Here is a 25,346-nt window from a genome sequence, read left to right as displayed (position 1 = left end):
CATTTGTTTTTTGTATCAGGGTTGAATGGTTGAGTCTTCCCCAACTCACAATTGTATATCTTTTTAAAAAAGTAATGCGACAGTAACTTGAAAGTGTTTCAAAAACTAAAACATAGCAAAGGTGTTTCTTTAATATTAGTGACCAAACATATGGAGGCAGACAGATTTTTTTTTTTTCAAAACTAGAAGTAATTCTAGACTTGGATCATTTTATTCATAACAGCCACATTCATGAACAACATGAATTGATGGAGCCAACAGGATGTTTTTGGCATGCAAGAAATAATTACAAGTAACAGCTCTATGGCATCACTATGACTAAAACACTTCCAGTCCTCAGTGACGAATGTGCAGTGCTGTACATCTAATCATGTTCAACATATCTGCACCTTGTAAACATCCATTTTGGCATCCTCTTTATCTACACATTGAGCAGGTCAAGCTGGAATGAATTAGGTTTTCTTCATGTATACTGTATGCGTCTAATACAACTGCTATTATTATCAATATTAAAACAACTTAGTACAACAATGTACAGCTAATTTACAATGGACATACATGAATCCGGTCAGTGTAAAACTGACTGTGATGACTGGTGACATCTAAAGAATATAAGATGGACGCCATGTAAACGGAAGAAAGTCTAGTTTCTTCTGCTTCTATGGCCGGTCTAGTTCACCAGCTCTATATTTAGTCACTATCCACACATTTGACTATGGCAGACATCTGAGTTATGTGGCGGTCACCGATTTCAAAACAACTGGCTTCCCTCAAGGCATGAGACACTATTGGCGGTTCCCTTCGAGACGTCATGGTCATGACTGTGTGCTTGACAGATGACAAGACAGATGTGTAAATGGAGCTGTCGGGTTAAGAGTCCTCAGAAAAAGCTCTGTGTGTGTTGGGAAAGCGCTGGTGGTTGTAGTCTGGATCATCACTCAGTCTTTTCTTAATATCACTCTTCACCTGGAAGACAATTAAGGATGAAAAAGGGTTTTAAAGGTTTAAAGCCATTTAGAGAGCAAGATCACAATGAATCTGCATGGACTGCATTACTGCGGGACTTGTAGCTTTAAAGTGCCCCTTTCTGCTTTTCTTTTTAGATATTACCTTTCATGTGGTTATATAGCTGTTTGTTCATTTAAAAGGTCTGCAAAGTTTCAAAAAAACAAAATGTCCGATAAATGAGAGTTATTGTCTCCAAAAAGAAAGAACCGATTCTGAACTGCCTGAAACGAGTCATCAGTAATTCCAGTCTTACTTCCAGTTAAAAACCTAGTAGGTTTGTAACAAATCTGCATAATGTCAGCCAATGGTCTTCATTGGCTGCCCGTGAACAGTGCTTCATTTGACCCGCCCTCAAACACGGTAGTTGTAAGCTGAGGCCTGGAAGAGTTTGGTTCGTGTTGTCGTCATGCTGAGAAGATGCTGTTTTCTGCGCTGCAAGAGCAAATCCACTTTGCATGAACTTCCAAAGGATAAGGAATCGGGCTCGAATTGATACGGTAAAACCATTATTGTTCATATCGCTGTGTATAAGTGCTGAGGAAGCCTCCGGTGCTGAAATTCAGATATGGTAATGGACGCTTAGTTTCCGACACGCACTGTTAACAGTAAACCAATCACAACAGACTGGGCCATCTAAACAGAGTAGACTCTCATAAAGGAGGGGTTCAAAGAGACTGAATCCTCGCTCTATCAAACTGTTGCAGATACTGTGAAAAAAGAGGTGATGCTGCAATGAATATTATGAGGGAAAAAAGTGTTTTTTGAACTTGGATCCATGTAAACCTATTGTAGAAGACCTCCAAAACTAAATTTGTAAACTATGCAATAGCATAAAAAGGGGCACTTTAATAATGTGAACTAATAATGTGGAATTGGAATCTAAATTGAGAGAGGGTGGGTGGATATGAAGATTATATGGGAATAAGACGAAGCTCACAGAAGCGGGGTGGGAAAAATCAGTGACAGTCCTTAGACTAAAACTATAGCCGTGTTTCCACCGCAGGAACTTTCCCCAGGAACTAGGAACTTTGGGGTGGTTTCGACCGCAGGAACCAGGGTCTAAATGAAGTTCCGGGTAAATATTTCCCCCTCCAAACAGACCTGCCCACAAGGTAGTACTTTTTCAAAGTTCCATTTTTTATCAACAGGCATTTTTAAGTCTTGCGAGGTTCGTTCTGCGTTCAGTAAATATCAGTCTTGCTCTTTCTGTCCGATGGCGCGTGTTATCTCAGCAATCGCACGGTCAATGTCCGTAAAAGCTGATAATAACGTTGACTTATTTGAAATCTAGCTTCACAAGCTTTCAGAATACGCTTTAGTATCAGTGCTTGTCTCTTTTCCGCCGTTTAGTTAATTACATATTTAGTAAACCAATACATAACTAGCAAAAGCAGCGCTGCTTGCATCTCCTCCATACTTGTTATTGTTGCAGAAAGTATTGCACAAAAATTATTATTGTCCGTCGCTGACTGGGAGGAGCAGCCGCGCGCAGTCCTACATCACCGAACTAATTTGCCTAATCTTCACAGTATTTTAGACCGCAGTGGAAACGCTGACAGTAGCAGGTCTGGGGGAAAAAAAGTTCCTGTAAAAAAAGTTCCTGGTACAAATTGTTCCGGATAATTTTGGTGGATACGGGGCTTATAACGATCATTTTTATTAACTGAAATAAAATATAAATATTAGATGAAAAACTTAAATTTAAATTCTAAATACAATTATTTAAAAAAAAACTAATAAAAATGACAAAAGCACATAGCAAAAGTATAAAAATAGTAATTCTATTAATTACTATTAAATTCATTAATTACTCTCCCTCATGTCGTTCCAAACCCATAAGACTTTCGTTCATCTTCGGAACACAAATGAAGATCTTTTTGATGAAATCTGGGCACTTTATGTCCCTCTGTTGACAATCTACGCAACTGAAATTTTGATGCTTCAAAAAGTTAATAAAGAGATCGTAAATCTAATCCATAGGAATTGAGCAGTTTAGTCCAAATGTCCTGAAGAGACTCGATCGCTTTATATGATGAACAGATTTAATGTATTCCAATTTAAACATTGATTAGCGAACATAAACAGGAGCTCAACCAAACCTGCTTGACGCACAAGAAGAAACCTCATGTGAAAGTTTGTACGTGCTGCATAACACACAAGTATAAACCTCATTGGTTCCAGCACATCAAGCGAACATGCTTGAGCTTCCGTTTACCCCAGCTGATGTGTGAGTTGATGAATGTTTATGTGAATAAAAGCCTAAATTCAATCTTTTCATCATATAAAGTGATCGAGAATTTTTCTCTTCAGAAAATGTTTGACTAAACCACTCAATACATATGGATTAGTTTTACGATCTCTTTATGAACTTTTTGAAACGTCAAAGTGGTAGTTGAGTAGCTGTCTATGGAGGGGCATAAATCTCACAGATTTAATAAAAAATATCTTCATTTGTGTTCCGAAGATGAACGAAAGTCTTACAGGGTTGAAAGTAATTAATGACAGAATTTTCATTTATGGGTGAACTAACCATTTAATAAATATAAACATAAATACTACAATAGTCTCAGGATGGATTAGGTGTGGTTTTAGCTTCTTACCTGTTGTGCGTATGCTTCCTGCAGCTCTGGTGCCTCCAGCTCCCCCTGTAGGCTGTCTGGGGCAGTAACAGGTCGCACCCCTGCTGTCCTGGCAGCTCGACTCACTGCTTCAGCTAAATTGAGGTGAGGACCCTCCCCCTGTGCAGTCTGTGAGCCACATAAATGTAAAGGAAGGATATCTGATCATTGCAATGCAGTTTGAATGAATTGTGAGAATGTAGTTGGTGTACAGACCTTCCTCCTCTTGGCTGGCATACCGTGCAGATAAGCATCAGACAGAGGAGGCTGTGCTTTCATCTTCCTCTGTGTCAACATGTCATGTCTTATAATGGGTACCCACTCCTGATTAACACAAATACCAAAACATTCTCGTTATTATTTATAGACTAAGGATAATAAATGAATAAAGTTAAAATTTGAACTCTGGACATTTATCTGTCATCAGCCACAAAATAAAAAATAATTATTGTTATTAGCCAGAATTTTAAAGGGGACATGAACTGGCTTTTAAAAAAAATATATACTGTTGTCTGAGGTCAACTTATTACGTTCGCGTGGTTTTTACATTCAAAAACATCATAATGAATAAGCTATAGGCTATTTTTCTACCCTGGTTTTGAGCCTCTCTCCTGGAACGCTCGTTTTTATGGGCGTGCCGCACTGAAGATTGGAAGTAAACGCCCACTGCTATGATTGGATAAGCTTTGGAAAAGCTTTACCCCTTGAGTACACGTGCGGAATTGTTTTGAAAGCGTGTGGGAAACGGCAACCGGAATGATTCGTCCCACAGGGCTCGCAAAATGTCTTTTTCAAAGAAACCCAATGATTTATCTCTCATCCACCCGCAATTCACTGGAATGTTATTTTTGTATTACTTGGCCCGCCCGATCGGTGGATATAACCGCGAACCATGCATCACTAACACACACACGCACAAGCCTCACTGCAGAGTCAGATAAAATCAAAGCATGATCAAAACTTCCACAATTGTTTTTTTCCTTCAAATATCAAATCAAGAGAGTGAACAACGCACATCAAGAAAGGAATGTTATTTCACTATGAGATAGCCGTCGGGCAGGTACGTTTGATATGTTTCGGTAGTCGGTCTGGAAAACACATAGGCCAGGGAGGAGCTATATGCAGCTCCATCCATCACGATGGACTTTTATATATCAAAGGCTGAATGAAAAGTTGATTTCTCAATTCATGACCCCTTTAATATCAGTGCATCCCTATTTGTGCTCTGTTATCTTTGAAGTCAATTATACGCTAGTGTACAACAAAAGGCTGGTACACTGAATCAATAGACAAAGTAGACAATAGAGTCTCACGGGTGGAACAGTTGCTGCCCATGGCTCCGCCTCTCCAGTTGACGCCTCCCTGTCTGTGGTTGCCATGGCTACCGCTCCTCGCAACTCTTCTAACAATGGCCTGCCGGGTGGTTCATCAACATCAGCAGTGTCTCCTGAGGATGCCATGACTTCCTCTGCAGTGGTGGCAGGAGCAGGAGACAGACCCTCTTCCATCTGGAACATATAATTACATATTCCTATCATAACATACAGTTTATAGTGCAGCCCACACCCAGATGTATTATCAACAGTTGTGCTGCTTAATATCTTTGTGAAAACAGCTGACACATTTTTTTCAGGATTATTCGATGACCAGAAAGTTCATAAGAACAGCATTTATTTGAAATAGACATCATTTGTAACATTATAAATGCATTTAATGTTACTTTTGATCTATCATCTAATTTACTGATGCCAAACTGTTTTATTACAAGAAAATAATACAATATGTATATCATTAATTGTAAAAAGTGTGTATATAATTAAGGTAAAGTTGCATATACTTTCATACTTTTCAAGCAGCTCATTTACAAATAATAATTTTCTGTGGCAGTCAACCAGACTTCATACCTCAACACTCATGTTATCTGACTGCTGGCTTGCTTGTGCATCTGACTCTGTTCTCTGGGAAGACTCGCTCTGTACATGAAAAAGATAATAGAAGCATATTCACTTCTGTATTCTGTGGCTCAGTTTGGGAGTGAATCCTGATGAGGGGGGAAATCTAAATCAGGTGTCCAAACCTGTTCCTGGAGGGCCAGTTTAGCTCCAACATGAATTAAAAACACCCGAATCAGCTAATCAAGGGCTGTGTCCGAAATCGCCCCATACTTAAATAGTTTGAGGGGACAGCCATTTGTAGTGGTGTCTAAAACCGTAGTGGACGACGTTACCGAGTGCACTCAATTAATGCCATTATGCACTGCAATAACATAGGCTGAATCCGAAATCACCACTATACCCTCAAATAGGGCATTATTTGAGGGGACAGCCATTTGTAGTGGTGTCCGAAACCATAGTGGATATAATTGAGTGCACTCATTCAATCCCACATTGCACCGCAGTAACGAGTGTACAGCCGATGTACACTCAACGGCATGTACGCTCGTTTTCATTCACTCCTTCAAGTGAACTGTTTTAGTGGACTAACGTAGGGAATAGTGAATGAGGGTTTAGGGGGCGATTTCGGATTCAGCCATACACTCACTCAACAGTTAGGGAATACCCATAATGCACTGTGAGGGTTGTGCTGAATGAATTCCCGCGTCTCGCCAGAAGATGGTGGCCGCAGTTGAATCATCCATCCATCCATTTTCCAAACCGCTGGTCCAATGTGGGTACAGTGTAATTTCATCCAGGTATAAATTCCTTTTTAATTTATTATCAAATTGTTTAATTAAGGTTCATACATGCTATTTTATATGACAGAGTTGAAGATAAATCTTTTCATTACTACTGGATCTGCCAGTTTGCTAAGTTCCAAAAGATTATTAAATATCAAGCACAAACTATGCAAAAGCGGCAGCCCTTCAGGCGCACTCAGTGTCTGAATTCGCTCACTCGTTCTCATTCACTTCTTCAAGTGGACTATATTAGTGGAGTAATGTAGGGAATAGTGGATGAGGGTATAGGGGACGATTTCGGACACAGCCTAGAAATTTCCAGGCAAGTATGTCAGAGCTGGTTGAAGTTGGCCTTCCAGGAACAGAATTGGACCCTCCTGATCTAAATAAAGGACCTGTGTATAGATGACGTGATGCTGGATCTGGTCTTCAGTGACTGGATTGTGCTCTAAAATCACATGCAGCCTCATGGTCATCATACTGGTCAACCAGTTCACCAGACTGGGGTTCACTTCTGCCGACATTCTCCTCTGAGTGAGGAACAAAACATGAACACATCAAAAGATATGCATTCAATGCAACACCAAACTATCTTCATGAGGATGAATCAATGGATCTTACAATTCGGTGGTTGATGACAGTGGTTAAAGCTCTTTGCTCTCCTCTTAAGCAGTACAGATTGAGGGCCAAACACTCAAACAGACCCTGAGTGCACAGGTACAGCAAGCGCTGGCCAAACATGTTATCTGGAAACACATTAGAAACAGTGTTGTTATAGTTAACTAAAACTATTACAAATTGTTTTGGTTAATTTAAATAAAGCTGGCATAAAATATAAGTATTACTTGTAAAAACTTGGCTAAAATTACTAAAACTGAAATAAAAATAAATTAAAGGGGTCATGTTTAAAAAAAAAAAGTATAATGTTGGAAAGATTTTTATATCAAAAACACATTTTAATTCAGAATAGCTCTTTTCTGTTCTGTTTTTGACCCTCTCTTGGAAAAACTCAATTTTGATAGACATGCAGCCTTGAAGACTTGGAAGTACACACCCACTGCTATGATTAGATAACAGTTTTGCATATTAAAATAATGTTCAACATTCAAGCTACATGTGTGGAATTGTTTTGAAAACTTCAGATGTTAGCCATACAGGTTTGAGCCAAAGTCTGATCCTGAATCAGCTCACAAACCTACATGTAAACCCTTGTGTAAACTAATTATGAATGAATGCTCCATTGTTTGCTGCAGTCATTTTTATATTCATTGTTCATCATTTTTAGTTTTGAAAGTAAAGCGAGTACATATCAAATGATCTGAATGTCTAACAGACAAAGCAATAGTGATGCACGATAAAAACATTGTTACACTTGTGTGTTGCGACATTACAGTTGGATCCAATTAATTCGGCACTGAATCATCTTTTATTTTTAGTCTCTCAGAAAAGCCTGGGTCAAACTGTTTCTTGTTTAGAAACGAATCTGCAGTAAAATAAAGCGAACAAACGGACAGTTCATCCACGCTTAGGATCAGAAGGAAGGCTGTTTTTCTCTACAACTTGGCACTTCAAAACATCTTGTAAGCCTCAGAGGCAACTCTATCATTTTGTCGCTGGAGTAATCCTGTGTTTGCATCTCTCTTGTATTTACTACTAAATGACATGTGCAAATAGGTGGGCGGGGCTAAAGAAGCAATGCTGTATAAGGCCCCGATCAGACAAAATGCGTTTTTCAGGTTTGAAAACGCGAGGTGCACCGGTTGGTTGACGTTTTTTAATTTAGAAAATAGCAGTGCACTGTGGTTTTTTTAATGTTTCTGGGCAACCCCCGAATCAGCTGTGCTGTCAGTCTAATCAAGATAACCGTCACCAAAACAGAAGGCCCGCCTCTCCATTTATTCGATTGGACAAAGAAAAAATAAAATAAAATCGCTTTTCTGCTCAGAGTAAATTTTTTTTACTCCATGTGCTCAGAGCGCTCCTTCAAAAATGCGAGGCACAGCAGGCGGTCAAAAGGCAAGGCGCCCGGGGCACATAACGCTCACTGCCAACAGAAATCTATTAAAAAAAAGGCACCTCTCACTGCAAAAACGCGATCTGTCTGATCGGGGCCTAAGTTGCCGTTGATCATCTTCTGCCGAGACGGTCTTTCATCGCACTATGATATCATACTGAGGCAAAATCTAAAACGAGTCATTTTGGGAACTTGGTTTAAATAAAAGCGTTTTTTGGACTAACAAGGAAGTTTTGAGTTTTGAAACTTACAGGGTATTTTTATAGTACAATGACCTCTTAAAGGGTTAGTTCACCCAAAAATGAAAATTCTGTCATTAATTACTCACCCTCATGTCGTTCGACACCCGTAAGACCTCTGTTCATATTCGGAACACAAATTAAGATATTTTTGTTGAAAGCTGATGGCTGAGAAAGGCTTCAGATAGGCCTCCATTGGCATTCAGTACATTAATACTCCCAAGACCCATAAAAGGCACTTAAAACGTCGTTACAAAGTCCATCTCACCACAGTGGCTCTACAATAATTTTACGATGCGACGACAATAGTTTTTGTGCGCAAAAAAAAATCAAAATAACACCTTTATCCAACTTGTTATTGTCTTCCGTGTGTGCCTCCACGACGCATGCGCGAGAATATGACGTAGCGCCGCGGTTCGGGAATCCATGAAATGCACACTTAAGCCCCATTTTGAGAACTACGCTGAGACCTAAAGCACGATCAATGTAGAATCCAACAGCTTAGATACGCGCGTCTTCCTCTGCTTGTAAACAAATCCCTTCTGGATCATGTGTCCGAGCGCCGGATCTGCGTCATATTCTCGCGCATGCGTCGTGGAGGCACACACGGAAGACAATAACAAGTTGGATAAAGGTGTTATTTTGATTTTTTTTTTGCGCACAAAAACTATTGTCGTCGCATCGTAAAATTATTGTAGAGTCACTGTGGTGAGATGGACTTTGTAACGACGTTTTAAGTGCCTTTTATGGGTCTTGGGAGTATTAATGTACTGAATGCCAATGGAGGCCTATCTGAAGCCTTTCTCAGCCATCAGCTTTCAACAAAAATATCTTCATTTGTGTTCCGAATATGAACGGAGGTCTTACGGGTGTCGAACGACATGAGGGTGAGTAATTAATGACAGAATTTTCATTTTTGGGTGAACTAACCCTTTAAATGTAAAAGACCAAGAAAAATTGAATTTCTCAATTCATGACCCCTTTAATGCTATATAGAAATTCTAATAATAATAAAACAAAACAAAAACACAAATGAAAAAAGCACATAAGTATTAAAATTAAATGATGACTGAAAATATAAAAATAAAAGCTAATTAAATAATAAATACTATAACTGTATATAAATAACACAAAAAAAACTGATGAGAAAGTGTCAAAAACAATGTTACATATTGCCAAGTGGGTGTCCATTTGTACCTTGTATCATATCCTTTGAATTATTGATTTGATTGATCAGATTATATTGTCTCCATGAGAGAAAAATTCATGGAATTTGATTTGTTAGGGCCAGAGCAGTTTTTGGGTCCGTGTTTGTGTGGATAGTGTGGTGGTCACCTGTACAGCGCAGAATGTGAGTAGCCATGCGAGTGAACTGTTGTCTCAGGAAGGACATGTTGGTTTGGATGATGTCCACCCCCTCTCGAACGGTCACTGTGGACTGAAACAAATAAGGTACTATCAGTTAGAGTGTCTGGTGAACAAAATATTTCAGGATTAATCAGCAAAAAAGACTTACAAAACTCTCTGCAACATACTCCTCGAGTCCATTGATCAGATCCTCAGCAGCACTCTAAATAACAGAAACAATACCATCATCCCCCGTAACATGCATTCAATAGAAAAGTGTTGTTTCGTAAGTGTAAAGATCAGTATTACTCCGTTTGTGATATTGTTAAGAAATGTTATTCATTTTAATGGATCAGTTCTTTCGAAGTGTCCATTTCAATGAACCAGTGAATAAATGATTTGTTTACATCATGACTCAAAAAGGTTCTAAGAAGTCCACGTTAGGGGTGTGCGACATGTATCGTCAAGGATAATATAATAATTATTGTTTTAACAATATGCAAGCTGACATTACAGAGTGTCACTTACTTGAGAGTGCAGCCTATTAGAATGCAATGAAGTTCCAAACAAAGCCACAGCAGAACTGTTGTGTATCTCCGAGCAACACACTAGTGTTTCATTACTCAATGAATCAGGATTTTATAACAAATCTTTAGAGTGAATGATTCAAATAACGCATTCATAAAAATGCTCACTTAATTCGTTTCTGAATGAATCAGCCTTTTTAAACAAATCTTTTTAATAAATATGTGTGTTCAACTTGAAGCGGCGTACATACCGATTGCTCATACCGATTGGTGTATATTGTCTGATCATAGTGCCGCCAGAGCAATTAGAGAGTAGTAGAGAGTTTGCCTTTGAATCGCTCTTACTGTACTTGCATTACACCAGTCTGTGTAGCACTGCTTCAAGTTGAACACACCTAATGACTGAATGACATTTAACTCTTTCCCAGCCAGCGTTTTCAAAAAAAGTTGCCAGCCACCGCCAGGGTTTTTGATCATTTTCACAAAAATGTAATGGCCCATAGAATATTTTGTTGTATGAATATCTGAGCATGGAATATATCAAAAGAAAGAGTAAACCCTCTGCTTTTAAACAAAAAAAAAAGTTTATTCTAGCTTCATGCATTCCTTTTTTATAAACACTTAAATATGGGTAAGTTTCATAAAAAAAACAAAAAAAAAACATTTGTTTTGTCAAAGACAACATCCAGATCAGATTCAGAGTGATGATCAAACACAGATGGACTAGATCGAGTCCATCAACACCCTTCACAGTCCTATAGCTCGTCCTGGGTCGACATTTCATTCAGTAACATTAGGCGGTTTTGATTTATGTGATGTTTAATGTTGATGATCACGTTATTTTACATAAGCATCTGCTTACATACGATCGCTTGTTTTTTTGCGTCTTCTTCGTCTGTGTTTTGATCAGGAGATTCTGTACTCATTCAGAAAACGCAAAATAGCGCCCCCTAGCGTATAACAGTGAAAACACGGAAACCTGGAAAATTCCATGTTTGGCTGGGAAGCGTTTTCTCACAAATAACGAAAAATTCAGTGTTTGGCGGGGAAAGAGTTAAATGCCACTTCATATGCAGCTTCTGTAACACCTCTGGAGCGCAAAAATGGATTTTGTTGACATTGGATTCATTTGATTGATAAAAGCCCTACAGTGCCTTATTGCGCTAATTGAATCCATTGATTACATTTAAGAATTTGACGTAAAAGATGACAGTAGTTCGAAATAGCTTGCCAAAAGCAAATTTTCCGGAAAAGTTTGCTCCGGCTGGTAAAAACCTTTAAACTACCATTAGTCCATGCCGAATACTTCTCTGGTTCATTTCTTCTGTTCAGTCCGTCAAGGTCAGATGCAAGTAAAAACATGAACACATTTCTGAGAGCTGATTTATAGTGGAAACTTAAACTTATAATTATAATTGAAAGCAACACTGATACTGCTTTTTCATGTTTAATATTGTAAAGCTGCTAGCTTTAAGGCAATCTATTGTATGAATGACTATATTTTTAAAAATGACGTGACTGGAGTGCTGAATTGCTTTGGGAGTCAGCTATCGATGTCAGGCCTAAAACAGCCAAGTTTCTAAGCATAATTTTAGTCAATATCGCACACCCGTAATCCCCATGTGACATTTCACTGAATATATTCCACAGTGTATGAGATCTTCATGTTGAACTGCGGTAGCGAAGGTCACATGAAAGTGGCGTGAGCTCAGACTCACAGCTATGTTGGCATCATTGGGCTCTCGGCCCTGGAGATAGTGCTCAGTGAAGAAGGTTGTGAGTTGGGGCTGGATGCGGCTCAGAGGCTGAGGATTACCATGCAGCAGCAGAACCATGTCCACCATTGAGAAACTCTGACAAACCAGAGACAGCAGATCTCCAAAAAACCCTACCAAACAAACACAGATGACAAAGTGAGTCATAAATTGTGACACTGTGCTGTTCTTTGAGTTGCGCTACAGGAACACTACAGGCCCTTACCCACTGCATCTCCAGATCCAGGTGTGAAGAGGTTGCTGGTCTGGGAAAGTCTCTGGATAAACTGGGCGATGCTTTCAGTATTGCCTTGGCCAGCCCCCAGAGAGCCCATCATGGTGGACAGGACACCCTGCACGATGCCTGTGAAAAGCTCAGGGCTGAGGGTCTCTCCACCTCCACTGGGTGGCTGAGGGGCAGTAGTGGGGGTGGGTCCTGAAGGGGCAGGGGGTGTGGCTTGTGAGGGTGGAGGCTGCTGGTTTGGTGGAGGGAACACAGGCTGACCGGACTGAAATAAAAACAGGGCATTCAAATGGACAGATTTGGTAAGATCAGACCGCAAAGACAGAGAAAAGCACTAGTGGTCAACCGAAATTGAAACTAATTAAATAAAAAAATGCTATATACTATTCACCGATATAATCAGTATACCACTAAAAAACACCAACCTGAATGAACTCAGACAAGCCTTGAATGAACGCAGGGACACCTGGAATAGTCACTGTAATGGAGGGAGCACCTCCAGACACCCCTCCACCAGCTCCCGCAACTCCTCCCAGGAGAGAGCCCAGAAGCTGAGCTAGGTTATCTCCTGGGCCGCCCTCTTGGGACTGACCCACGGACGCCGTGCTAGTGGTATGGGTGGACGTCTGACCGGACGTGTTGGTAGAGGATGGAGCAGCAGAAGAGGAGAAAGAGGAGGAGGAAGAGGAGGAAGAAGAGGTAGAGGAGGAAGTAGAGAAAGAGAAGGACTGGGATGATGAGGTAGAGGATGTCTGGTCCCCTGACAATGGAAAACATAATGTGTTTAGAAGCTGTGTGTTGCTTAACACAGGAACTAAATAGGTAAGGACAACTTACCTGTGTGCAATGGCATCAAAAGCTGCCCAACCAAACCACTGACCATCTGTGTGAGAGGAGAAGACATCATAGGATTGCCCTTGATTGAGGAATGAAAAATGGAACTATGAGTTTTTTATCTCTCCAGAATACAATAATGCAGAGCTCGACAAGAAGGACTGCCTGATGGACCTGGGCCAGCATGAAAAATGCTCAGGACTGTTGACTGCCAAGTCCTGCCAATTTAAACATTCAACCAATTTTAAACCACTCAAGCTCAAGAAAGAGAACTCAATTCAGTACTCGAGCCTGCAAATACTGAATTGAGTTCTCTCTCTAGAAAAATATTTAGAATTGAGCCCTGTAATGTAACATAAAGGTTCATACTTGATTAGTCTGTTGTCCTGCTGAGGGAGGTACTGCTGCCCGTAGGTTGATGGTGGTCCCTCTGGTGCTCATGGGTTGGGGGATGCGTGGGGATAAAGAGGGGCGTGTGATGACCACCCTGGCCTGAGGTGGCGGAGGGGCCGGGTTTTCTCCATTCTGAGCACCTGTGCCAGCAGTGCCCTGCTGCTGCCCCTGGTGTCCGGCAGAGGCTGCATTTGCCATGGCGACAGCCTGCTGGGAGATCTGATGCATGATGGCCTGCATGAACTCTGGCGGCAGACCTGGTATGTGGATGGGCGCTGTGGTGCCTTTAGAGGACAGATACAGAGAATTCAGTGAAGAGAGACTATTAACACTGCTGACAAATGAAACTGCAGTAAGTCTGAATTCTACACAGAAAACTACAGACATCTGACTAATAATAGCTGCTTTACATTCCAGTGCACAAATAGTGCTTAATCACTGCTCAAACTCACATCAATTACTCACCCTCATGTTGTTCCAAACCTCTATGACTTACTTTCTTCCATGGAACACTAAATGAGGACTCCTGAAGAATGTCCAGAGCAGTGTTGTTATTGATAACTAAAACTATTAAAAAGAGTTTTCATTCATTGAAATAAAGCAAAAATACAATAAAATATAAAGATTAGTTCAAAAACTTAGCCCTAAAAAAAAATGTTGCCTTGGAAAATAGAAATAAATCAAGTTAACTTTGAAGAACTAAAATGACTAAAATAAAACCTAGAAAAATAAAAGAAATCAAAGCTAAATAGGAATGTAAAAAAATTTAATAAAAATTAAAAAGGCACATAAAGCCTGGAACACACCAAGCCGACGGTCGGCCGTCGGGCGGTTTTCTCGGTGTGGCTGACATTTGTCCTCGTTTGTTGTGTTGACGTTTGTTGTGTTGGCTATTTTTCAGCCGATTCGACATGTTGAATCGGCGTCTGTGCTTGTCGGTCAGTCGGGCCATATGATCGTTCTGATTGGCTATTCTGCTAGCGAACCAGTGCACGAGAAAAAAACAAACAGAAGTGATCGTCTGTGGTGAGCGAGATTACGAGGTGCTTTATTTATGTAGGGTATACGGGTAGCTCTTCCGGTTTCTCGCTTTGAATAACAAAAATAACAAAAACAGACTACAGCCACCAGCTGGTACGGAAAGCTATTTACTCTTACGCAGGCGCAGAACTGACGTGCTACTTGGCCGTCGGATGTCGAGCGTCTGCTTGGTGTGTCAGGGCAACTTTGGACCCATACGCTGCTGACGTGAGCCAACTCAGCAGTCTGCTTTCATTGCCACTAGTTGGTCAGTGTCAGTTTGATGTGTTCCTAGCTTTAAACAATAGCTTTAAAATGAAAACTGAAATGATATAAAAGCTAATACTGAATAATAATAGTTACTATAATAGTGTATGAATAATACGAAAATAACACTTGATCAGAGAGCTTTTACTTCTTCAAATGGAGCTCATTTGTATGTTTTGAGCTCATTTGCCCTGGTCCCGATTTACTTCTGTTCTATGGAGAACACACACTCTGGAATTTCTGTAAATATTTCCTGTTTTGTGTTCCACGATTTCAAAACACGGCCTCATGAAGCTTAGAAAAGTTATGAATCAGTGAGTCGAATCATGATTCGGATCGCGTGTCAAACCGCCAAACTGCTGAAATTTAGCGATCCAAACTGCTCATTCGACTCACTGATTCATAACTCTTTGAAATCGGCATCACTATATAAGTCGTTATTTAGGGTTTTTTTGCGCACAAAAACTGTTCTCGCCGATTCATAAAGTTATTTTAGAACCACTGTAGTGAGATGGACTTTGTAACGACATCTTTAGTACCTTTTAAGGGTCTTGAGAGTGAACCGTGCATTGTGCCAATGGAGGCCTTTCAGAGCCATCAGATTTCATATCTTCATTTGTGTTCTGAAGACGAACGGAGGTCTTACGGGTGTCGAACGACATGAGGGTAAGTAATTAATGACAGATTTTTCAATTTTATGTGAACTACCCCTTTAAGCCCAAAACACACCCATGACTCATTAAGAGACTAGGTACAACCCTTTTGGACTATGTGCCTGGCACACAGACCATTTTTTCTGCCTTTAAACCAGCAAAAGTGGATTCGGACATGCCCTAAGTGCACCTGTGCCATGCTTTCAGACCATGCGCTCAGATCGTTAAAATTAACCCAGGGAGTTAAAATGGGTTTAAACAACATGAGGGCCTGCAAATGATGGTAAAAGTGAAGTATTAGTGAACTATTCCTTTAACACACATATCACATGTTAATGTTGGCACAGCTGGTTACTGACTATAGAGAGAGGTGGAAACTAACCAGTCTCTCCAGCAGCGCTGGGGTTCTGTTGCCTTTGGCCCTGCACTCCACTGTCTGAATCTGCTGCACAGAAATGCACAGATCAGTGGCTGGCAGTGACACTACAGCCACCCATTCCAGGTCTGAAAAAGTCATTTTCTGAAAGCAACTATTTTAAATCGCACAAATCAGAATGATGAAGAAAAGTGTTTGGGTTCTTCAGAAGTGTAGCAGACCTGGAATGGGCAGCATGGCTGAAACAAAATGCTAAAATCACTGGGGTCTGATTGGGTGGGTCGGTTTGTTGACATACCATCCAGGTTCATCTGCATCATGACCACTGGCTCCATGGTTTGGTGAGTGATTCTGATCACTCTTGGAGTCCCCTGACCGTGACCCGTCTGTTGACTGGCTCCATTCGGTGGAGGAGGAGGTGCCTGGCCCTGTTGCTCTGATTGGTTGCTGGGCTGTGAGGGTTGAGCCTGACCCTCGCTTGTCTGTCTGCTGTTTGAAGTCATGGTCACAGTAGAGCCCAGGTTCACCTGGAAGATGACATATTTTGCAAGGTTGACCGTTTGATACTAACTGTATGAAAATCGCTTTGAACGTATAGTGGTTAGCTCACCGGAATGGGAATATGGGGCAGTCCACTCTGCAGCACGACAGGGGAGGTGTAGTGAGACATCGGCCGCACCACATGCAAGTGACGGGGAGGCTGAGCTGACAAATTGCATCGAAGGTCACTCAGAGACACCAATGTATTGCCAAGAAGATGGAGTGACTCTCCAATCAAATTGAGAGTGCGCTGATCTTCCTCACGTTCTTGAGTCTGTCCGAGGAAACAACAACTTTTCAGAAAACGAACACTGCCATTTATACAGCACACCTGACAATTATGTAGCATTACATCTATCTAGTGCAGGGGTTCTCAACTCCACTGAGGTCCACTTTCCTGTGATCGAACTCACATGCCTGTAGCTTTCTAGTAATCCTGAAGACCTTGATTAGCTTGTTCGGGTGTTTGATTAGGGTTGGAACTAAACTCTGCAGGAAAGTGGAGTTGAGAACCCCTGATCTAGTGCATACATTGTTATTGTAGTCAGCAGAACTGGCCGCTCCAAGGATGGAATGTGTCCTCTCCATGAAGGGACGAAGACGCTCCTCCACCCTTCGAACCTCTGACAGAACCTCCACCAACTCTAAAGGGCTTGGGTGACTGTTGAGACAGAGAAAAATGTATTGGAGACATGTGATCTTTGGCCCAGTCAGAATATGGACACGTTAATATGTTAATTAATACTTATATTCAGCAAGGATGCAATTAGCAAGGACAAAAGTAACAGTAAAGATATTTATAACGTTAAAAAAAGCTATTCTTTTTTAATAAATTACATTTTAAAATTAGCCTGACAACATCAAGATATTGGGTCTGGGAACACACCATTGGCAGGGCCCAATCCGAGGGGCGGGATAAACGGTTGTCTTTAAAATTCCCTCTGCACGCAATAAGGATAGCGCTACAACCAACCAGAGCAACGAAGAAGGTGAAGCTGAGCTAGTTGATAGATTAAACTTTTGCCGTATCCGGTCGGCAAAACTCTGAACACATCTTCCTTTTTTAAGAATGACTTCAGTGCCATTCTTTGTTCTTTTCTCAAAGAAAAGCTTAACTCCAAGTCTTCCAGAGTCGATTCGAAAGGCCGCTGTTTGCCAGCTTCTTTGTTTTCAAGTAGCATGCGGAACCGCCGCAACTCTGCCGTCATTATGTTAAGCCTGCCCACCGACTCTACGCGATGTGATTGGCCTGACTAGAGTTTGGTTTTTCCAATTCGCAAGCCAGTTGCTCGACGCCCTGGCTGCAAATTGTATTTGCTGCCGCTAGGCTATTTCTATATAGATTTCTAGGCTATTTTAAAATACATTAAAATAGAAAAAAATAGTTATTTTAAATTGTAATGATCATATTGCCGTTTTTTTATTTTGTAATTTTTTAACAGTAATGTATGTCACATAATTTTCTATTTTTTATAACAATGCAGGGTTAGTTCAGGTTTTAAAATGTCATGTGGTGCGACTCCCCAAAAAACTATGATATTTGGGACTTAATGATCATGATATTTTTACTTCTTATGCTTAACACAGGAACACAGAAACTTTTACTTCTATATTTAAAAACATTTTTGAAAATATTGATTAAGATGTGTACACAGCACACATCTATTCAAGGTGTAAGAAAACATGCAATGATGTTTTACTTATTGGTTACACTAGAGCCATTTTCTTGGTACATTTTTTCAAAACCATATGAAACCACATGATACAAGTACATTACGTGCTTGGTACATGAATTTTTCCTTTTATTTATCACTCTTTATTTGCCTTTGACCCTAATATTCCGCTCTTACTTGGGTCCAGATTGGGTTGTTCCTTCTGTCTGCGAAGCAGAGGACGAGGGTGGAGGTGAGGAGCTGTCCATTGGTTGTGCTGAAAATGATGATGATGATGTCTGAGAAGGTGGTGTCTCCTGCTGAGATGACAGTTGACTTGATTGACCCTGAAAACAAGCATCATCCTGAATCATTATTAATGTACAAATAAGAAATCCCATAAGATGGTTTTATTTGTTGGATGTTTGTTCTGTACCTCAAGCCTGTGGATTAAAGCCTGAGTCTCTCGCAGCAAGCTTTCAGCCAGCTGGAGCCTCATCCTGGGCTCGCTCTGCACTGATTGGTCCACGTTGATATGGACATCCACAGAGCCACTGCTCTGTGAGAGAGGAAATAAATGACTGTAGATGTGTCCAGAGATGACCTTTTGTTTTAAACAATAGGCTGTGATAACACAAAGCACAAGTGCTTCTAAGACAAACATTCAGGAACACTGCTTATAATGTTTATTATTGTGTAAATATATAAAAGGTGAAGTTAGGATGACTCACTCCAGTGCTAGTGCTCACTCTAACATTACGTCCAATTTCTCCAACACCAGCCAACATTTGCTGCACTGACATCTAGAGGGGTGAAGAAATTTATATTTTCTCTGATAGCAGAATCATTCATGTATGTATTATATTGGATGTCTGAGGTTAAGTGATCATGTATTGCAAACACGTGTCTCTTGACGTAAGGGAAGCACTGTAACCTGTGCTTGCTGGGAGTCCATGATGTTCACAGGCAGGTTAAAAGTGCCCAGCATAACATAGTTGTTTGCATTACGATCGTGCGAAGTTCCTGGAAAAGTGGTGGACTGAGAGGAGGTGGATCCCCCATCCGTTGCACCTGAGGAGCCACCTCCTCCTCCCCCGGACTGACTGCTCTGAGGAGGTGCTCGCTCCACAAGATGAATGACCTTCCCATCAACATCTGAAAAACAGCAAAGCTGTGATAGAAACATGCTTGATAGAAAAGTATTTATCATTTATATCACACACAGACAAAAAAAACTTTTGACTACCGATCTACTTGGCCTTAGGGCTGTACGATAATGGTTAAACTGATAATAATCATGCTCAAAAATTATAAGCTGTTCTAATATGAGAAATTAATGTTTACATTTGAGCATAATTATTGAAATATAAATGCAGTTTACATCTCGCAATTATGACTTTCTCAGTAAACTCGCAATTGCAAGTACTAAAGTCAGAGTTGCGTGATGTAAAGTCAGAATTCCGAGTTTATATCTCACAATTCTGACTTTATATCACGAAATTCTGACTTTATAATGCGCAAAACTTCTTTTCTCAGAATTGAGATATAAACTCGCAATTGCGAGTAGTGTTGACAAAAGTGCCGACCGCGACACCAAGTTGGTACTGAAATTTTAAAAATGTGACGCTTTGAGCGCTGTTGAGCTTGAATCATAAACACCTCTGACTGGCCATCGTGCTCACGCGCTCATCGGATGCGTCTGTGATTGGCTATGATCAACGCATGGAAGTGTTTGAAAGTGGGAGCGGGAGCGTTTGAAAGCACAAGTAGGCATTGACTGGTAGGCTGATAGGCGCCTGCATTAAAACGCTCCCGTGTGTATCTGTGTAAAGCTGGGCAAGGGCATACACTGTGCGATTTTGCGATACACTGGGCCGAATTCTGACTCGTGCGACTCTTTTTTGGGTCGGGCCGATTTTCAGCTTTTCAGCTTTATCGTGTGTCGTTTGTTGTGAGGTGTTCGTGCAGTGTACGGGGGGGGAAACGAGAGGCGACAAACCTCTCCCGATCGGCAATCGGATGGTCAGATGAATTTCTGGCATGTCAGAAATTCTGGTCGCTCCTTGTGAGGTTATTAAACAGCTGAAGCAGAGCTACGAACTGATTGCCCTATTTCTCATCACTGCGCCTGCACGAAAGCAGAAGTTGAACCATTTCATCTTTAATGCAGCAAGAAAGAAAACGAAAAGAGGGAGATCTTTAAGTTCTGTAGGCAGTTATCAAATAGCAGAAATTTAGCAAACTGTTGCTTGCCTCCAGTTCGTGTTGTAAAATGGATAATCTAAGACGTTCAAACCATCGTGTTTAGCCCATCAGTGCCTCTTTTATTCATTTAACTTTGAATATTAATTTACTTGTTTTACGTTCACAAATTACTTTATTAACTATTTTTTATTAATTTTATTATCATGGGAAAAATGTGAACCGTTGTCCATCATTTGACAAAAGAAAAGAATGACAAAATGTCACGGCGCAATATAGATTTTTTTCTTTTCGTTTTAAATCATGAAGGCGAGTCAGTGGATATCACGCAAAAACTGCAATATTATGCAGAGTATCGGTTATGCATTGATGCGTTATAAAATTAGCACGGGGCAATACATGTAATATCAATTTAATAATAAAAGTAGGCCAACCCTAATAATAATGTTCATTTATATACATAAATTGTAAATGGTCTTGATATCGATAGCTGATGCATTTGATAGGCTCTCTCTCTATTATAGGTTTTTTCACGCATATTTCACTCGTACAGTGTGAGCAGACAAGTCACGCTCGACGATTGGACCGCACAGTGTGAGCACATAAATCGTGAGCTTTGGCTTTACATCGCATGCGATCTACTCGTACAGTGAGTAGGTAACCTTGCTGAAATCGCACAGAAATCGTACAGTGTATGCCCAGCTTAAGCGCTCTGTGAAAAGTGGCATTGATGTATATTTATAACATGTTTTTGAAGCGCTGGCCATTGTAGCCAATCACAGATGAGCGTGTGAGCACAATGTCCATTCAGAGGTGTTTCCGATTACGCTCAACAGCGCTCAAAGCGTCACATTTTTTAAATTTCAGTACTGACTTGGTATCGTGGTATAGCCTGGCGTGGCCATACTCAATTCTAGTCAGAATTTGAGTCTGGTACCGCTCCATTGAGCTTTGATTATGGGGCGTGTTTCAACCGAGCCAGGAAAGACCTCAATTGGATTGACCCACAACCAATCAGAGCAACGGAGTGACGCGTAACGTTAGTTGTCAAATGTCAACAGAACTCAACTGCACTGTGTTGCCAAGTCCGTGTTTTTCTCCATGTCCGCGGGTTGAAGCGACCCCAATTATGTGATTATATAAACCCAGGAATGCAAATTTTAGCAGGCAACCTTGCCAAAATAACATATTTTGCCAACCAAACGCCATTTTTTTCCGGAGAACACCCCGGAAAGTTATTGTTTTGGGCTATAGTTTTGAGTAGCAATTGTGCGCGACATTGCAAAAACACTTGGAAACCCTGTCTGCACGCACGCTGGATTAAGTAGCGTTACAAGAAAAAGATGAGTGTAAACGATCTTTGCCAGTAATAAAATTATTTAAGGATACACAGAGTACTTACCAACACGATCATCGTTTCTGAGAGAAATAGTGAAGGTGAATGCATATACGAACAACTTCTCCAGTTTAGGATAAGAGCAAATTCAACCCAAGAGCCTTCGATGACGTGGATGATTACGTTACTGTTTATCATCTGTCCATCATCGTCTAAAGCCCGCCCTGACAATTTCATTGGTCCGAACAGTTTCTGTTCGGGCATAATTACTCCTCTATGGAGCGAGTCCAGACCGAATTGCCCGAGCAAAAAAAATTGTGGGCGGGACTAAATTCGGCTGGCATCCAGGCTAATCGTGGTAGGTACTTTTGACAACACTAATTGCGAGTTATAAGGTCAGAATTGCGTGTTTAAAAAGTCCAAATCTTAGGGGGTAAAATACAGACTTTTTTCTCTCGCAATTGCGTGTTATAAAGTCAGAATTGCGAGATAAACTTGCATTTCTGAAGAAAAAAAAATTCAGAATTGTGAGATCATTTTTTTTTATTTTCTATTCTATGCAAGATTCCATAGAATCTACATTATGAAAGCTGCCTTAAGAAGCTTCTAAAACAGTGTTGACAACAACAAAATGTATTGTTGTACAGAGGCTACATAAATGCATTTAGCAGTAATAAGCAATCACATTCGCAAACTTGAGATTCATGTTTAGAGCACAAGCAGAGGTCACTAAACTCCAACATACATGTTGAATATTATGTTATTTTGCAGTGCAGAGAGAACATGTGCACATGGTTGCCAAGTTGGGAAGAAACACTGGGCAGAAAAGGTTAAAGTGGACATGAAATCAAATTTTACAATTCCTATTTTTATATTTAATATTGTAGTGTTTACTATAACTGATTTATCTGTGCACTTCATTATTTTTTTTTTATTAATTTACCCTTATAATCTTTAATCAAATATGTTAACTTTCCCTCCCCCATCGAAACGACTTCTCTTCTCTCCCGGTCATGTGTTATGGCGTGAGGGCAGGGCTATCGCCCCCTGTCTCGTTTCTGCACCACCTCTCAGAAACATGTCACTGATCGTATGAATATAAAGGTTAGGTGCATTTTTCTCGGTGCACACAATACTTTCTTCAGGAAGGACTTGAGGCAAAAAGAGAGAAATTTGAGAAATAAAAGCTTTTTTTTTAATGTAAAAATTACTCAATATAGTCGGACGAACAGGTTGTCATGACGGCTCGTGACGCTCACGGCGCGCCACCCTATAAGGGAGAGCTGAGAAAAAGTTTTACAGAAATAAAATGAGTGAAATCTGTAGCATAAACCAGCGAAAAGTGAGGAAATATGCTCAGTAACATATGTAGAAAAGATTTAGAGAGAAAAGAAATGTATTTAAGAGATAGATCGAGTTTTTCCTCCACAACTGAGTGCAAACTGGCATTCAAATCTGCCTCCATTTTGTTAGCAACGCCCAACTTCCAGCGATCCAATCAATTCCTGAAGGACGAAATCAAGCCTCGCCCTACATTTTTTCTAATTTCAGAAACCGTTTCACACTGATATATACGTCACAATAAGGAGAAAAAGATGACCTCAACTTCCGATTGATGCTCTGGTTGGGGATTTAAACTTTAAACCAATGTCAAGATCATGGCAATGTCAACAAACAAAAAAAGCCACATTCTCAGGATAAATAACCAGCAGAGGATAATAACAGATGATTATTCTTAATAAACTGAAAGAAGCAGCAATTGTGATCAAGTTTAAAATACAATTAATCATGCAGCCATACTTTGTCTGATTTTGCCAATGAAAATATTATATATAGTATGATATATAATGACTACTCTTATTATTTGTGCCAAAGTAAGATATGGTAAAACAGTAAGAGTAGTATGGGACAACTGTCACCTGTTTACTGCCTAAAATAAATGAATGTGTGTTTGAAACTAATCGGTTGCGTGAACAATTCAATGACTCGGTAATGAAAACAGTCACCCGTCCACCTACTGGCGCTGTGACGCAATGACTGGAACGCGCCAAAAACGGACACGCGTAGTGATGCAAGCAGTGGGAAGTAACGTTACTGCAAACGAGCAAAAGCAGACATAAAGGCGTGACTCACTGTATTCTGCAAGTGTCCTGTCATCCTGCAGCACTTTACCCTGGTAAATCAACCTCTGTTTATCCACCGGGATATCAACGGAGGAAGCAATGTGCTCTTTAAACTGCTTCACCGTCCACTGAGAGAAAGTAAAGAGAGGTGACAATCAGATTGTGAACTTCAACGTAAATGATTTATCAATGTAAAGTGTGTTTATCAGCATTTCAATATAGCGGTATGGTTTTATACTGTACAATAACACTGTGAACTAAGCTATTTGGGTTACTCATACAAAATAATACAGCGCAATTGATTCCATGATGTGTGCGTCCATGACTGATGAACTAGAACACGCACCTCTCCCCTGACAGTGAACGTCCTGCTTTGGGAATCTAGCGTTTTCACGGTCACCTCTATGGCTCCTGGTTCCTCCATGACTTGATTCAAAGTTTCTTTAAAAAGACGAGAGGATGAAGAATGATGACTCGGCTTTATATTACCAATTAACTACTATGTAGCACATCATCTACACTGCTAACGATCAAATCAGAACCCATTTAAATCAAAGAAGCTGACGACTAGTTTTACAACGTATTTTGTCGCGATAGAAACGTCGTAAGCTGGCAGTGCAGCTTCGTTGATTATAATGGGAGCGATCACATTTTGTCTCTATAGTAACGTATGTCGCTACTGGTGCTGCTAACAGTACAGATGGTGAAAATAACGGACATCATAACACACATATAATAAATACAATCCACAATGACGCACTTCATTTTAATACAGCGCATAAGCAAAAATAACCACACCTATCTTTAAAAGCACAAATATACTAGTCATACATTATTGCCGTTGTTATACTAAACACCACTGCTATAATATGTACAGGCTAACAACAGTTGTTAATACCAGGGGGAAAACTAACCCCAAATATGTATAGCAGCAGTGCATATCTGGGTTAGAAGTGCAAAGGATTAAACACCTTACTTTTAATGGATAACTGTGGTAGTTCGGCGACTTAATATTATTAATGCTATTTTATCCCACACACCGGCTATTGGGACATGGCTAGCTGAGCAGCTAGCTAATCCCAAAACGGTGCTTTGCCAGGAAGTGATGTCATGTTCTCAAACTGAAGTTGCAATTTCAAAATAATTGTGTTCATAACTGGTTTGGTAAAGTAATATACCAAACCAGTAATTTACTATATATATATCTCTCTCTCAGACACCAGATCTATTTTTTTTACCTGGAAGTGATGTCATGTTCTCAAACTGAAGTTGCAATTTCAAAATAATTGTGTTCATATCTGGTTTGGTAAATGAATATACCAAACCAGTAATTTACTATATATATATATATATATATCAAGAGAGTTTTATTTGTCACATACACAGTTATATACAATATACAGCTGGCAGTGAAGATATATATATATATATATAATCTCAGACACCAGATCTATTTTTTTTACTAGTGGGTGCAGGACACTATAGTTCATTTATGTAAGTGAGGATAGCAAAATAAAGTAAA

At 40.2% G+C, this 25,346-nt stretch overlaps 1 protein-coding gene across 4 annotated transcripts; it reads right to left on the bottom strand.

Annotated features, from left to right (window-relative positions):
- Positions 1 to 115: 115 nt before the first annotated feature.
- bag6l (BCL2 associated athanogene 6, like) lies at positions 116 to 25,051 on the bottom strand. 4 transcript variants are annotated; one of them, XM_079830246.1, is made up of 25 exons: positions 24,801 to 24,942; positions 24,171 to 24,265; positions 23,835 to 23,952; positions 19,098 to 19,318; positions 18,895 to 18,966; positions 18,600 to 18,722; positions 18,362 to 18,510; positions 17,043 to 17,172; positions 16,582 to 16,785; positions 16,270 to 16,498; positions 15,978 to 16,040; positions 13,632 to 13,939; positions 13,266 to 13,344; positions 12,854 to 13,188; positions 12,411 to 12,693; positions 12,149 to 12,318; positions 10,073 to 10,126; positions 9,892 to 9,994; positions 6,925 to 7,049; positions 6,699 to 6,833; positions 5,531 to 5,599; positions 4,940 to 5,134; positions 3,843 to 3,950; positions 3,609 to 3,755; positions 116 to 966 (listed from the first exon to the last, which is right to left on the bottom strand). In XM_079830246.1, exons 2-25 carry the CDS (start codon positions 24,246 to 24,248, stop codon positions 871 to 873), a joined length of 3,594 nt encoding a protein of 1,197 aa, XP_079686372.1. In that variant the 5' UTR covers positions 24,249 to 24,265; positions 24,801 to 24,942; the 3' UTR covers positions 116 to 870. The 4 variants fall into 4 exon arrangements, with proteins under 4 accessions (XP_079686372.1, XP_079686375.1, XP_079686373.1 ...); XM_079830247.1 differs by having other exon boundaries at positions 177 to 966; positions 15,978 to 16,037; positions 24,801 to 25,051; XM_079830248.1 differs by having other exon boundaries at positions 177 to 966; positions 13,266 to 13,311.
- Positions 25,052 to 25,346: the final 295 nt, after the last annotated feature.

The sequence above is a fragment of the Gobio gobio genome, assembly GCF_949357685.1.
Source record: "Gobio gobio genome assembly, chromosome: 11".
Classification (NCBI taxonomy): Eukaryota; Metazoa; Chordata; class Actinopteri; order Cypriniformes; family Gobionidae; genus Gobio; species Gobio gobio.
This window is presented reverse-complemented; position numbering and strand designations above follow the sequence as displayed.